General features: G+C 33.3%; 1 protein-coding gene across 1 annotated transcript; it reads left to right on the top strand.

The window, feature by feature from the left end:
- Window positions 1–8,879: 8,879 nt before the first annotated feature.
- LOC134249650 (sulfoquinovosidase-like) lies at window positions 8,880–16,044 on the top strand. The gene is made up of 10 exons (XM_062731980.1): window positions 8,880–8,998; window positions 9,232–9,344; window positions 11,328–11,516; window positions 11,733–11,970; window positions 12,681–13,021; window positions 13,170–13,311; window positions 13,502–13,720; window positions 14,231–14,443; window positions 14,689–14,931; window positions 15,177–16,044. Exons 1-10 carry the CDS (start codon window positions 8,983–8,985, stop codon window positions 15,728–15,730), a joined length of 2,268 nt encoding a protein of 755 aa, XP_062587964.1. The 5' UTR covers window positions 8,880–8,982; the 3' UTR covers window positions 15,731–16,044.
- Window positions 16,045–16,064: the final 20 nt, after the last annotated feature.

Genomic DNA, 16,064 nt, shown 5'->3' with positions numbered 1-16,064 from the left:
AATGAAATTTTATGAACAAAAAAAAAAAAAAAAAAAAAAAAACAACAAAAAACAAACAAACAAACAAATAAAACAAAACAAAACAAAACAAAAACAAAACAATTGAATACAGAAAATAATTTTAGGCAAAAAATACTTAAACTCTATGAATAAATTAATATAAATCTGGGTGGGGGTCAACAAATTTGTTATTTACTACATTTGTTTTGTTATGCTGCTGCAGTACTGAGTGTACAGTTCCACAAGCTCCAGCATCCAAAGAAAAACAAAGTCATATATTCTATTCAGCTACTTACCAAATCACATCAAATTTATGTTTAAACTTTTGAAAATCAAAAATATTCATTTGCCAAAAGATATTAATTAATTGATATTCTACTAGTATCTGGCCATGCATGTTTATCAGAAAAAAAATGAAAATATTTTTATTTTTGATTATTCTCAAAATTCAAACCGTTAATATGTCATTTTTTCTTTAATTTTTTTTAATCATTCTATAAAATGTTTTTAAAAAGTAAGATTTAAAAAGATGATGAAGGCTAAATTTAAAAAAATTATATAGGCTTAAAATAAATAAAATCGATCTCAAGTTAGTGTAAAACAAAATTAAAAAGAACAGATTTAATTTTTTGGTAACAGCTAGACAACTTGAGCCCTGTATAAAAAATATAATTTCCTTTCTATGAAGGCATTTGCATGTAAATATCTATATTGAATCTGATTTGATTTTAGTTAACAGCTAGTCAACATGCTTTATGCTGTGCTATGTGTGGCCGATGGCAGCATCGAAAACATGGCACCGGTAAGTTTCTGTTACAATGATTATATTCAAGTAATCTGAAATTTAAAAATAAATTTCAACGTATCAAGTCGCCAAAGCATAATGATTCATGTATCATTACAAACAATGTCTATTTGGAATAATGTAGGGGGCTGTCATATCAGTGTACTAATTATGAAGTACTTAGGTGTGTCACAGGAGGTGTACTGGGAGACGAGGAGAGGGAGAGGACTTGGCCGTTGGACTTGCTAGAACTGTGTGGACTTCTGGACTAGGGTTCATGATTTGAACATACTTCTACACAACCCGAAGATGCTTCCATATGAATATGTATTTGACCATGCAATCATTGCTTTACTATTCTTGCAGTGTTTTAATGATGTTTCCTACATATTCCTTTGTAAATTTTTGGTCGTCCGAAGTTGCCCAACCCTATCACCGGGGGTCATGATTTGAATATCTGACAAATAAATGATCAAGTCGTAATGGTGTAGACCATATATCAATTATGAAAGGTATACACCATAAAAATGTTTAATAAAACACGCTAAAAATGAAAAATGATTATAATTCGTCATTAACAAATTGATCATATTGGTGTTTAACTGTCGTCTACTTCAAGGAAAAAAACAATAATATGCTCTTTGCTCGAAAAGTTTCTGAAGCAAAGCAAGTTATTGAAAAACAAGACCACTGCGCTAAACGGAGCATCCTCTTGCAACAGGAAGTTCATCAGTAATGGCAATGTCTCCGTACGAGAGAAAAATTCTCAAGAGGGAGTATTTTTAAAAGTGGTAATTCTTATAAATATCCATCGACTTTGCTTCCAAATCGTTTAATTACATGAAAACTTTACAGAGCCTAGATATCGAATATCTGAAACACAATCACCCTTCCTGTTCATGTTCAACTATAGTTCTGCTGGACATGTTTGTAAGGCGCAGTATTGTATTTTACAGGAACTTGGATTTAATTCTACTTGCGGTAATGCAACTCAGACCTATAGCTTCCTGTCTAAAGAGAAAATTCATCAAAATCATATGCCATTTTTTGAATATTTTTCATATTCTAAATACCAGAATGAATTCAAATGTTGAATTTGAATTAACATATCTATAAACATGTATATACCGACGATTATTGGATTCCAATACTTCATCAAAATCCAAAATAAAGATACTTGATGGGTTGCAGTAAATGTTCTACCTATCTACTTCTTTTCCCCTCACTAGAATATTAACAGTGGTGAATGAAAAACTTCAGGAGTATTGTGCAACAATATACATGTGTAAAGCAGATGTTTATACTGAAAACATGAAGGAAATTTTGAAAAATTTGGAATCACAAGATTTTACCAAAATCAACAGCATCAACAGCTTAAAACTTATGACTTTTCAACTTTAAATACAGCCATTTTCCACGATAAATTAAAGTCCAGGCTTTTTTCTTTTATTACTGACAGCTTCTTTATAATAAAACTGCTCTTTAGTTAATCTTTATCTTGTCAATGGTCATTTGCAAAATTATTTTTTTTAACATAACATTCTAAATTGTACATATAAGTACACTGAAGTTGATGTTAAAAGGATGCCTGAGTTTCTGATTGACAATATATCTGTATGCTTAAATTCTATTGGAATTTCCATTGGAATCAATTGTTCCCCGTTATCAGCAGATCTATTTTTGTATTCATATTAAGGATAATTTGTCCCATATCTTATACGTGAAAAGAAGAAAACACTTGTTGAGGCCTTCAACTCGACATTTCGATATACCGATGACGTATTGTCAGTTAATGATGATTGTTTTCATTCTAATGTCTATATAAAATTAAATATACCGGTGAGCTTGTGATAAAAGGTACCAATCTTGACACAAGTGAGTCATTTTCAGATATTTTACTTGAAAATATGTTCCTGGTTATCTTACTTCCAAGCTTTTTGATAAGCGTGATGACTTTAACTTTGCAATCATCACTTTCCTTAAGGTCAAGATCTAGTAGGTATTCGGCCAAGACAGGTGGACATTTTTTCCAAGAGTAAAACCGAGTGGTAAAATAGGCTAAAATAGGCTAAAATCTAAAGAGTAAGCAGAGTGCGTGAAACATGATTGAGATTGGAATCTGGAGGATCCGAATTGGACAGTTCTCGTTCCGAGGTATGCGGACAAACATCACAACACGTAAAACATCAGAGGGTAAACCCACGTCCGCCATTTTGAATACTCGTTTCGGATTGGTGATCGCTATAGTCTTCATCATAGCTCTTCAACTGTGCGGGGATGTTGAGACGAATCCAGGACCTGGACCTGGAAATGAGGATGAAAGTAGACTCACGAGACAAACGCAAAAAAGGCTAACTTTCGAAAGCCGAGGGGAATCGGAAGTTCTTAAAGCCATTGGAGAACTAGGTAAAGACTTAAGAGGGGACATTCGTTCTATCAATATAAAACTAGAGTCTCTAGAGAAAAAGATAAGCTATTATGAAACAACAGTAGAAAACCTGACAATGCAAAACAAAGACCTAGAAGATAAGGTGCTACTGCTGGAAAAGAAATTAAAATCAAATGAAGACCAGAAGAGAAAATATAACGTTATCTACCATGGAATTGAAGAAGATACCAAACCACAAGAAGCCCACGAGAAGGTCCACATACTCCTCGAGGAACTACAGCTTGATAATATCAAGACAGATCAGGTATACAGACTCGGTAAACCATATATAGATCAGAATTCGCAAAAACCTCGCCCAATCTTGATCAAGCTCACAAGTATACTAGACAAGGAAACAATAATCAACAAATGCAGAGAAATACCGTATGAAAAGCGTCCAAAGCTATCAGAAGACTTTCCTCCTGAACTAAGAGATACAAGGAAAAAACTAATACCATACCTTATAGAAGCAAAGAATAATGGTAAAAAGGCTTCGCTTATTAAAGACAAGCTGCGTATAAATAGCAAGATGTATTCCATCGAAGATTTAGAGGATCTGGAGTTTAGTGCTCACAAATAGGGATTCGGCCGCCCACTGTCAACTCAACATTTTGTAAATAATGTGAATGTAAATACTTGCATGACAATTGATGCTACAAATAATGATGAAATTGTTGATGTAAATGTTGATGTAAATGTACAACCCATGATGAATATTAATGTTGTCTCATGGAATATAGAAAGCTTAGCAAGCAAATTACGCTCTAACAGAAGCGAGATATATTCCTTGATGCAGCATTATGATATCATTGGTTTCATCGAATCATTTCAAACAAGAGATAATGAATTTGATAATGAATTTGATAGTAATGAGTGGACAATATTTTCAGCCATGCGTACTGTCTGTAGTAAACCAGCAGGGGGTGTAACAGCTCTAGTTAAGAGATCATTGGTGTTGCAACACAGTGTGACAAAAATATTTGGTGCTGATGATAGACTGTATTTGTGTTTTAAGAATATATTTAGTGATAAAGAGCACCCCAATTTATTTATGGGTTTTATTTATCTACCCCCACAAGGATCTATATACTATAGCTCTACAGATAGCGAATCTGGAGTAGATCTTTTAGCTGAAGATATGTTTAAAATAAAAAACGATACAAGATACAGCAACTGTAGATTATTGCTGGCTGGAGACTTCAATGCAAGAACAGGTGTTAGTTTAGATTATGTGATTGATGATTCAGTTAAGTACATTCCTGTGTTAGAAGACTGTGAGGATGAACTGTATAATTCAGATAAATTTTCTAAAAAGCGTAAGAATCAAGACAAAGAGGTAAATCATTTTGGTAAACAATTACTTGAATTGTGTGCAGTAGAGGGTATACATTTTGTAAATGGTAGGACCAATAGTGATTTATCAGGAAACTTTACATTTGTTTCTAACAGAGGGTGTAGCACAATTGATTACTGTATAGCTGATTCTGCTTTGTTCGAATATATTAGTGACTTTAAAGTGTTAGATGTAGATATTTCCCTCCATTTACCCATACTTTGTACATTAAGTGTAGTCAAAGATAGCACGGAGGTCATGGAGGTTGATATACAACTAGAGCATTTATCTAAATTCAAGTGGGATATGAACAAATCTGTTGAATATTTACAAAATATCTGTAGTACAGATGTGGTATTAGAAATCAATGGTATAATTGAGTTAGATGACTTAAGTACAGAGGAAACTGTCTGTAAATTGAGGGGTGTCTTGGAGAGGTGTGGTAGGCACATGGAAGTAAAAGAAAAAGTCACTGAGAAAAATACAGAAAAAACTAACCAAAAGTGGTTCGACAAAGAGTGTGATCTACTTAAGAAAAAAAAGTGTGAACTTCTTAATAAATATAGAACAACACGCGCACCAGAACAGTTAGATGAATACCTTGAATACAAGAAACGATTTAAGGACCTATGTGTAAAAAAAGAAAAAGACTACAGAGAACTTATGAAAAACATATTGTGTGAAGCAACCAAAGATTCTACCGAGTTCTGGAAAACTATAAAACTGCTGAAGTCAAGCCAATCAATAGTAAAAAGACAATCAGTTATTTCCCCTAGAAAGTGGGCGGAATACTTCAGCAACTTATTCCATAAGGAAGAAGCTGATACCACAATAGATGACTTTACCGAACATGTCAACAACAGACTAAAACGACACGAGGAAAGTTGTGATTTATGTTCTTGTAACACTGATGAGATTCTTAATGCAGAAATTTCAGAAGAAGAAATTCAGGAAGTGATCAAGGGATTACGAAATAACAAAAGTCCAGGACAAGATGGAATACCAAATGAATTTTACAAATATTCCAACAAGAACGTGAGAGACCTCCTATGGAAACTTTTCAACCAAGTTTTCAACTCAGGTCAGTTTCCAGAATCTTGGAATAAAAGTGTGATTATTCCTCTTTTCAAAAAAGGAGACAGAGAAGACCCCAATAACTACAGGGGAATCTCACTACTTGATTCCAGTAGTAAAATATTCACATCAGTTCTAAATAAAAGACTAAACTTATGGTCAGAGACCTTGGGACTTATCCCTGAGGAACAAGCTGGATTCCGTCAAGGATATTCTACAATTGATAATATCTTTACACTACAATCGATAGTGCAGAAATACCTAACAAAAAAACGTGGGAAAGTGTATTGTGCTTTTATTGACTTCTCAAAAGCATTCGACTCTATCGACCGTAAAAAATTATTTTACTGCCTTATCAATAAAGGTGTACATGGAAAGATGATTACAACATTGCAGTCGATTTACCAGCGAGTATTGAGCTGCGTTAAGATTGGAAACAAAATCACTGAATACTTTACATGTAATGTCGGTGTTCGTCAAGGTTGCATATTAAGCCCATGGCTATTTTCAATGTACATAAATGAATTCATTGAGATGTTACGTGATTCGCAGTGTCAAGGGATATACATTACAGACCAAATATTGGACATAATTGCCCTCCTGTTTGCGGACGATCTTCTTATGATATCAGATACAGTTAACGGTCTTCAGAGAAAACTAAATATACTTGAAAAGTTTTGCTCAAAATGGAACTTAACAGTAAATATGGACAAATCAAAAGTAGTGGTTTTCAAGAGAGGCGGAGCAGTTGCAGGTGCAGAAAAATGGATGTTTAATGGACAACCTATGGAAGTGGAATCTTACTACAAGTATCTTGGTATCACATTCTCTTGTAGGCTGAAATGGTCCCAATGCTGCAAGTCGCTAGCACTACAGGCACGAAAAGCGTTAAATATATTGAAGCACACCTTGAAAAATTTGAATAATCGTGAACCTAGTGTGTGTTTCAAACTCTTTGACAGTATTATTGTTCCGATCCTAACATACGGGGCAGAAGTCTGGGGAACAGATGTCATTGAAGAGATTGAAGCTGTACAGAACGACTTCTGCAAGTGGATATTGGGAATAAACAGAAGAGCTACTAATATAATGGCAAGAGGAGAATGTGGAAGACTTCCATTGTGTGTGACGTACATGATGAAACCAGTGAAATACTGGTTAAAACTACAAGAAATGGAAACTTCGAGATATCCAAGGCAGTGTTTTCAGATGCTTTGCAATTTGGATTCGTGCAGTAATCGTTTAACACCAAACTGGGTTTCTAAATTGAAATCAGTTTTAAATCATTACGGCTTCGGGGATGTCTGGCTAAGTGGTGGACCTGGATATCCAAAGGCCTTTCTCTCGGAATTAAAACAAAGGATGCGAGATTGCGCCCTACAAAACTGGAATACACAATTAACAGACTCACCAAAATGTGCGTTCTATACTATGTTTAAAAAACAGCTTGCATGTGAGAGCTACCTCTCCTCTCTAAGCTACCCCCTAAAACAGGTATTAGCTTCTTTTAGGTGTTCCTTACACAAACTACGTATTGAAGAGGGTAGATTTGAAGGCATTGACTGTGTAGATAGACTTTGTCAACTATGTAACCTGAGACAAATTGAAAATGAATTACACTTTCTTTTTTATTGTCCGATGTTGGGAGATTTGAGAAGAAATTTTTTGTCTCAATATTGTCCATCACAAACAAAAGATGTATCAGTTTGTATTGATCAGCTTTTTAATAGCAAAGACAAAAATGTTCTCAAAAGTACAGCTGTTTTCATAAAGAAAGGTTTGTCCATGAGACAAGAAATGTTAACCTTATGATCTCAAATGAACTTTGGTAACACAACTTAGTATAATTCTTTTTTTCTCTTTGTTTTTGTTTTCTTCCTGCGATGCACTTTGTATTAAATGTTTATTTCACATATGTACATGATGCCTATATATGTACAGTGGGCAAAGGCCTGTAAGTACCAAATAAACATCTTATCTTATCTTATCTTAAGATCTAGTAAATGGAAGGTGCCTACAGATTTTTCAAATTTGAGAAATAAATTCCTTTGATGATGCTTTATAACATTAGCTTGGTCAAAATAGGTGTTTCGGGGCATAATTTGTAGGGAAAAAAAAGATGAAAAACCATATTTTAAACTGTCATTTTCAATGAAAAATTAAGAAAACCAGTATTGAAAATGGTAGTTTTTTCCATATCAGACAAAGAAAATGTATCCAGATTGCCTACAGTTTTTCAGAAAACGGTTATTTGTATGTTCTAAGTCTCTATTCTAAAATAATGTCAAATTTAAGATAGGTATCGGGACTACTTTTCATGTGATTTTGAATTGAATTCCATGAAAATACTTTATTTTCTACATAAATCTATTAGAGCAGTAAAGTATGGGAAAAAGAAAGCTGAAAGTGATTATGACGTCATAATGGATTTAGCACTGAAAAGTTAATTCTAAAGTGATTTACTAGATCTTGACCTTAATTACGCAGCAAAATAACTTCATCGCCTGCATACAGGATTCATATCTGCCAGTTGATTCGATACGCATTAGCAAGCCCTATATGTGTGAACAATTTCTAACCGAGGTAAATTACTGACAGACAAATTGCTAAAACAAGAATATTTAATAGAAGTCTCGTTTAAAGCCATCATTTTGTCAGTTCTTTGGTCCTTACCATGGTCTTGTCACTATGCATACAAAGTATATACACAAATGTGGTATCATGACAAGGTGCACACGGCGGGTGTGACCAGTCGGCAGTGGATTCTCACTCCCCCATGGCACCTGATCCGACCTCTGATGTTTTTTTTAGGTCCGTGTTTGTTCTGCTCCTGTTTTGTAATGTTTTATGGACTTTGATATTGAATACTGTTCTTTATCTCCATATCCTTCATGAAAGCACTAGTGTCCTAATGTAAAAATTCCTATTTTGTATTAATTCATTTTTATGCCCCCGTAATCGAAGATTTAGTGAAATCTTTATATAAAACCATACTTCTTTGTGTTCTTGCATTAATGTTTAATTTGCAAATTATATTATTATAATGCAAATATAATTTATACAAATATTTTTTTCCGCAAATCAATGTTAAACAAACCTTGTTTTTAATATAGCAAAGAAGCCGTGTTCAAAAAGGTAACCTATAAAATAAAAGTATGTCCTTTGAAGAAATAAAAGCTAAGAGTAATTTCCCAAATAAATCCATGATACAATAAATAAAACATTATTCATGTCTGTATATAAACAATGATAAGTAACACAAAATAATCAAAGAAAGTCAATACTGGAGTCTTGAGTATATCATTGATAACGCTGATTATATCAGAAGGTAACTTTGGTCCATTGACAAACCAGTCACTAGCCATGGCCCGTCCTTTGGGTACGTAAAACGAATTTTCTCCTTCTTGTATATTGATATAATTTACGGAAAAATGTTATTGCTAATAAATAAATCTCTCCTTTTATTTTAAGGTGCAATTTCTAAATTAATACAAATTTTAAATGTTTTAATTGTTTTCAGGGGACCCACCTCTTTACTTCCTTTTAAAGTCTTGTCAATACACGATGGTTGATATCACCAGGTATTGTTTATTTTCTACTGATCCTTTTCAGGTCTGGACTTTTTATGTGTGCTTCTGTTTGTGACGTCGGAGTCGTCTGCTGCTAAACAGTACACCATTACAGAGAGTGGCGGATCACTGCAGGTGGTGATTAACGGAATCACGGTGAGAAAATGAGTTTTAAAAAAAAATCAATGTATGTTTTGTATTTCAGAAGCAGATTTTAAATATTATTGGCAATCTGGGATGATTTCCATACAATTCTAAAATACGTAATTATTAACTATAATTTGCTAAATTAAAGTATACATGTATATAGGAACACCTCAGAGGTTTGTTTTAATATTTCATACTATGAGACTTTGGCTTTTGAGACCCCTTTTCATACGTAAAGATATGCTCATCATTAAACAAAATAGTCCAGAGTTACTGGGAAACAATCACTCAGAGATAAGTAAAATTAAAGAAATTGAGAAATGTTGAACAAATCCTCTGACTAAGCGGTTTATTCCCACTTAGCCAAAATTCTGAAATTCCTATTCCCACCTAGCCAAAATTGTTATTTTCACACCTGAGTGGTCACCTGTGTATAGTCTGTTTTAGACTGATTAGGCCTACCTGTAATTTTCACCGGAGATGTATACATTTACCTATTTACTTATAAATATATGAACAAAAATTTAAATAAATATAATAAAATAAATAAGTAAATATTAAATAAATTATATATTTATATAAATAATAAATAAAAAATAAATAAAAAAAATATAAATAAATAAAAAATAAAAATATAAATAAATAAATAAATCAAAAAAATAATTCAATAAATGAATAAAAAAGTTTTTAAAAAAAAAATAGATATTAAATAAAAATGGTGAAGAAAGAAATTAAAAAAGAAAAAAAGGAATTAGTTATACATTAATAAAAAAAAAAAAGTTAATGAATAGATAAAAATCTATATAGAAATATTTAAGAAATAGTTAATTTAGCAATTCCTCTATCATAGATTATATTTTGTATATTTTGTATAAAGTTTTTACAGAAAAAAATTGTTGATAATTATCAAACCAGAGATAAATAAACAAAATGCAGTTAGTGATTAAATAAACAAAAGTGCCCTGTGATGTTTTGCCTAAGTTGGTATCTACTTAATATTTGATGTAATTAATGTATCCAGAAAGGAAATAATTGACATTAATTCCGTTTGAAATCCTAGGATTAAAGCAATTATCATTCATTAAATGCTCTCTTTTTTTCTAATTCTAATGAAGAAAAAAAAACAAAACAGATACTATACATCACTTTATTAAGTACGGCGAACGTGCAAGTACAGGTGGATTTCCTGGAGAATGGCAGGGGAGGTTTCTTCTTAGAATAAAAAAAAATTAAAAAAACAAAATTAGAATTGAAAAAATATTTTTTTAAAAATTTAAAAAAAAAATGTCATCAAGAATTACAAAAAGACAATTTAATTAATTTTAACAAGAAACAAATATAATAAATAAAGAATTTAAAATAATTCATAGCACTGGGCATTCTAAAACAGACTATAGGTCACTTGTAATTAATTTCTTTTGTTCTCTCCCTGCCCTTACCTGTACACCATTCCCACTTAGCCAAAACCAGTCACCTGTATCAATTTGAGAATTTTGGCTAAGTGGGAAGACACCGACTAGGTTTCCGACTAAGCACTTAACAGCATCTGTTCTGAAGAGCAAAACAAACAAACGTGGACGGCCAATTTAAGTCAATCGGACTTAAATATAGGTAAACTTGTAATTGTGAATTTTATCTCAAGGTTAAGGAAATCTGATTTATCATATATCATCTGCTGTGAATAAATAGGTGTAGTGATAATATTATTATAGTCTATTGATTTTTAACTTGTAAAAGAAAATTTAAATTGGATATTGACTCATATATTAAAAAAATAACTTCATTACTTTTTTCAAGGTTTTTCCGGTCCTGTTAAATAAAAGAAGAAAAAAAACCCATTAAAAAAACAGTTTAATTTTATATCGTCTTACATTAACAATTCCCTGGTTAAAGAATTGTGAATTGTAGATTAATTTTGTAATGTAAGAGATCAAAGTTTTATTGGTTTTTACATATAAAATATCTCTCAACTTTCAAAATTCTCTTTTCCAGGTTTTAAATCATACGTTGCTGTCTCCTTCATTTTACGTTGGACAAGGAAAAACTATATTTTTGGAAGCACTGGGAAATTTTCATGTTAGAAACTACATAAAGGAAAGGATAGCTTTAAGACGCTTCGCCAAAATAGAAAACACTACCACCTCCGACGTCTACAACTTCACAGATGGAGGAATTTATTCTGTAAAAATAATCATAACATCTTATTTAAGAATTGATTGTGCTTCTTAAATATGATGATATATATATATACATATGTCTACATTATGCCCTTCTGGATCCTTACCATTGTGGCAAAAGTATTACATGTGTATCATTTCAAAGAAAAGTATAGTTCACCCAAACTTCTGATTTTATTGTATTTTTGTTGTGATAAACCCTATATGGTTTAACATTCAGGTTCAAGTAACGTTTGAGACCAAGCTTAACCAGGATGCGGTTGTATCGTTCAAAAACACTGGTCAGAATTACACTCACAGCTGGGTCGTACTAGCTGCCTCTCCGACGGACAAGATTTACGGAGGAGGGGAGCAGTTTACTCACCTTAATCTCAGGGAGAGGACCTACAACTCCTTAGAACTGTTCACTGTTCTCAGAGCAGACGACCAGACATACCCAATATGGACAAGAGAACAAGGTAAATTTATTTGATCAAGTGGCTTTTCAAACGTTACCTGACCACAATTGGACTTTTATTTTTATGAAGAATTTGAATGAACATGTATTTGAAATAGATGATTTTAAGACAAAAACGTGATGAATCTTGCCTTCTTCCTTATTATGGAAAAATAAGCGAAAGCCATAAATACGTATTCATTGGAAATTTTAGGGAAATATGCACATTTCCTTTCTCTTTACGTATGCTCTTTAGACTGATATTACATAAAATAAAATTAATTTTGGCTGAATCAATTTAATGTCGGTGTTATTTTTGTCATCTATAATTTGGGAGTTTATGAGATAGCTATAAGATGATTAACTAAATCTTCTATCTCAATCAACAAACATTAATGTGTACTTAACTTTAACAAGTTCGTGTTAACATGTTCTCGGTTTACGGTTCATACACTGAACTAAATCATATTTAAGATAACCCACTTTCCAATCAATACATGTGTCAGAATGAACTTATTAGTATATATGTTTTAGCTATGTAGAGTGATAGGTCAAACGATGCACCAGTTTTACATGTTGAATTTTTGACAGATGTATATTTCAAACATTAAACTTTTATCAATTTTGCGCCAGAAATAAAATTAATCGTCATCTTTTTACGGAAAATAATTTTTTTAATGCCCAAAACAATAAACAACATTTTCGTTATTTCATCCTGTTTTATATCGTCAGGTGTAGGGCGAGACAAAAGCACCAACACCACCTTCTTTGCTGACCTTCAGTCCGGCGGTGGAGGGAACTTTGCCACCACTTACTTTCCTCAGCCCACCTTTATTACCTCCCGAAAGTATTACTTCCACTTCACGTCCACCAGATACATGGTGTTTGACTTCAGTGTCCCAACATCTCACGAAGTCTTCATCAATGGAGATTTTGGAGACATTTACTTCAAATCGTCATCCTCTTTTAAACCTTTGGTTGGAAGTCTTTCCTCAGTGTTTGGTCGGATGCCTAAATTACCTACTTGGATATATGATGGAATTATCATGGGTGTACAAGGAGGCACAAAAACTGTAAGTTTCTATATGACTTAAACAAAACGACTTTTCTCTTACTCTACAGCTTTATTTTTTGTCTTCAGGGCATTTCAAAACTATAAATCAAATATAACTATAAGTCAGCGATATTAGGATATTAGGAATATACCTTTTTGACATACAGATGATGGAAAGGTACCAACAAGCAAAGGCTCAAGGGGTGAAGGTTCGTGGATTGTGGATTCAAGATTGGTCAGGTATTATCAAAACATCGTTCGGTCAAAGAGTTTTCTGGAACTGGAAATGGAATGCGACAAGATATCCAGGTACATATATATTCAAAACACTGCATAAAGACCACAATCGTATTTAATTGAAAAGAAATCATACTGGGTCTCTCCTTAATTTGTTGCTAAATGGCTCTTCGTTGCATATTTAATAATCGAAGTACAAATCTCAATATATCTCAAATGCTTTTAAGCGAGACGTGTACATTTAAATACATGAAAATTACAGGTTTGGATGAAACGATCAAAGAGCTGAAAAAAGACGGTGTGCGTATAACAGTTTACGTGAATCCAAATCTTAACAACCAAGGTCCGCTTTTCAAGGAAGCTGAGAGCAAAAGCTACCTTGTAAAGAACAAGACGGATCATACTTATTTGTTTAATTTTGGAGAATTTTTCTGTGGGATTGTGGATTTGACAAACCCTGACGCATACACCTGGTATAAAGGTAAGTGATATGTATCTACTGTACATCACTAAATTTTCGCGACACTTTATTTTCGCGAGATAGTCATTGCCTCTTTATGAGCGAGACAAAATTTTCACGAATTGTGGTGATTGCTTTATATAATCCATAGGAATACTAATATACGCGAGAATCATATTTTCGGAAGCACATTGTCTCGCGTAATTACGCGAAAATAAAGTTCCCGCGAATAAAAAGTGATTTACAGTATAAATCACAATTTAACTTGATAAAAAAATGTTATACTATCTCTTTAAACGGAATGGGGATTGTTTTCCTTCTTATATAAATATTTACTTTTTTGCAATTTTTAGTTTAATAAATAAATGATTCTTATAATTGTAAATTTTGACGATAAATATATTTTTCAAATGAGCAAAAACAGGTATGATATCACACAAAAAGACTTTGTTTAATAGATTTTTCTTTATTGTCATATCAACTACTGTGTGTGCATGATAAAGTAGATTTCCGTTTGACTGACTTTTTTAGGCGTTATCAAGAAAAACATAATAGAGCTCGGTATAGGCGGCTGGATGGCCGACTTTGGCGAATACCTTCCTGTTGATGCGAAACTGAAGGGAGGTTCAGGTGAAATATTCCACAACCAGTGGCCTGTCCTTTGGGCCAAATTAAACCGTGAAGCTGTCCAGGAATCTGGAAAAGAAGGAGAAGTAGTGTTCTGGATGAGAGCTGGACACACTGGTAAATGCAAATATAGATTCATAAAGACATAACTATCGTCCGAATAGTGCAGTGCCTTCTGCAATAATTTTCAGTATTTTGGCTGATATAGCAACACCACCTTCGCTCCATCTCTTATGTTTTTGAAGGTCAATGCTTACTTTGTTCTCATTTTGTATTGTGGACTTCTGAGCTTCATTTCTGTTCGTTATCTCCATTTGTCATAAAGCTTTCTATACATACTAAATCTTTTTAAAATTATCTAGGTACTTCTAACTACACTACTCTGATGTGGGTTGGAGACCAGAATGTTGACTGGAGTACAGGAGACGGCCTTCCCTCTGTTATTCCCTCGGCTCTGTCCTCTGGGTTATGTGGCATTGGTATGACCCATATGGACATTGGTCTGTACACCACCTTCGGGGCGTTGGGATTGAGGCGATCTGCGGAGCTGCTTCTGAGGTCTGCAGAAATGGCCGTCTTCTCGCCTGTGATGAGGACACACGAAGGTTCACTATTCCTACTTTGAATACTAGTTTTTTTTTAGTTTTAGAACCTTTTGCAGACAATTATAGGTCTATTATTGTATGTGATATATTATCGTTTAATTGATTGGAATTTAATGCCGATTCCATCATATACGAATCGTATACAATAGATAAAAGAAAATGATAAAAGTACCATTTCTATTTTTGTGATGCATCATTAGCAAAGCTAATTTTAATTTGAAAAAATAACGAATTTTAATTGTCAGGCAACCAGCCAAAGTACAACGTCCAGATGTATAGTTCAGACATAATTCTCCGCCTGTTTAAACGTCTTGTTGACATGCACAATGCCCTTTCCAACTACACATCTGCCTCAATGGATGAGTACGTCAGTTCCGGTGTAGCCGTCCAAAGACCATTATTTCTCATGTATCCAAATGATGTGAAAACATACGATCTTAAATATCAATATATGTTCGGTCCAGACATCTTAGTGGCTCCAGTGATTCAACCTAATGTTCAAAAACAAAGTGTCTATCTTCCAAACGATAAATGGATTTATTTGTGGAATAAAACTGACGTGAATCCAGGGACATTAACTGTGAATGCTCCCGTTGGATTACCTCCCGTATTTGTTCGTAAGAACAGTTCCTTCCTAAATGATATTCTGTCTCTAGCATCCTATAAACTTATTCCTTTCGATCCGCCCAAAACTAATCCGTCACAGGTTTCCAATGACTCTCCGCTCACAAACTTCTTGTCATCTGTAACATTGGTCGCATTTTGTACTTGTGTTGCATTAAGAAGTGTTCACGTGTAAATTAAGTTATGTTACGAAGTTTCGTATGCTTAGGATATTTGATTTGTCAAGAAGGTGGAAACAGGAGTAAAGATCCACACGGTGAATACTTTTTGGAGGGAACTGATTAAAACAGATCTGCAACCGTTCCTTTAACATCCTATAAGTAAATCATCAATGGAAAGAGGAAATCATTAGTATGATTAGTATCCTATTGTAATGAAACAATAGCATATTTAAACAGTAAAAATCCTTGTCAAACTGCAGCTTTCATAAAGTACTAGTAATGCATAATTTTCTGTAGCTTCACGCTGTACTTTAATTTTTTTTAATAAAAATGTGTGAGTATAAAGCA

This window comes from Saccostrea cucullata, unplaced genomic scaffold, assembly GCF_032062105.1.
Source record: "Saccostrea cucullata isolate Sc308-1 unplaced genomic scaffold, CSIRO_AGI_Scuc_v1 ctg1896, whole genome shotgun sequence".
NCBI lineage: Eukaryota > Metazoa > Mollusca > Bivalvia > Ostreida > Ostreidae > Saccostrea > Saccostrea cuccullata.
The sequence above is the reverse complement of the archived record's forward strand: the minus strand, read 5'-3'. Positions and strand labels throughout refer to the sequence as shown.

Excerpts from the sequence above, each read along its gene's own strand:
- LOC134249650 (XM_062731980.1), top strand. Across the intron at positions 13,022-13,169 it reads TACAAGGAGGCACAAAAACT|ATGATGGAAAGGTACCAACA; the intron begins GTAAGTTTCTAT and ends TTTGACATACAG. Across the intron at positions 14,444-14,688 it reads GATGAGAGCTGGACACACTG|GTACTTCTAACTACACTACT; the intron begins GTAAATGCAAAT and ends AAAATTATCTAG.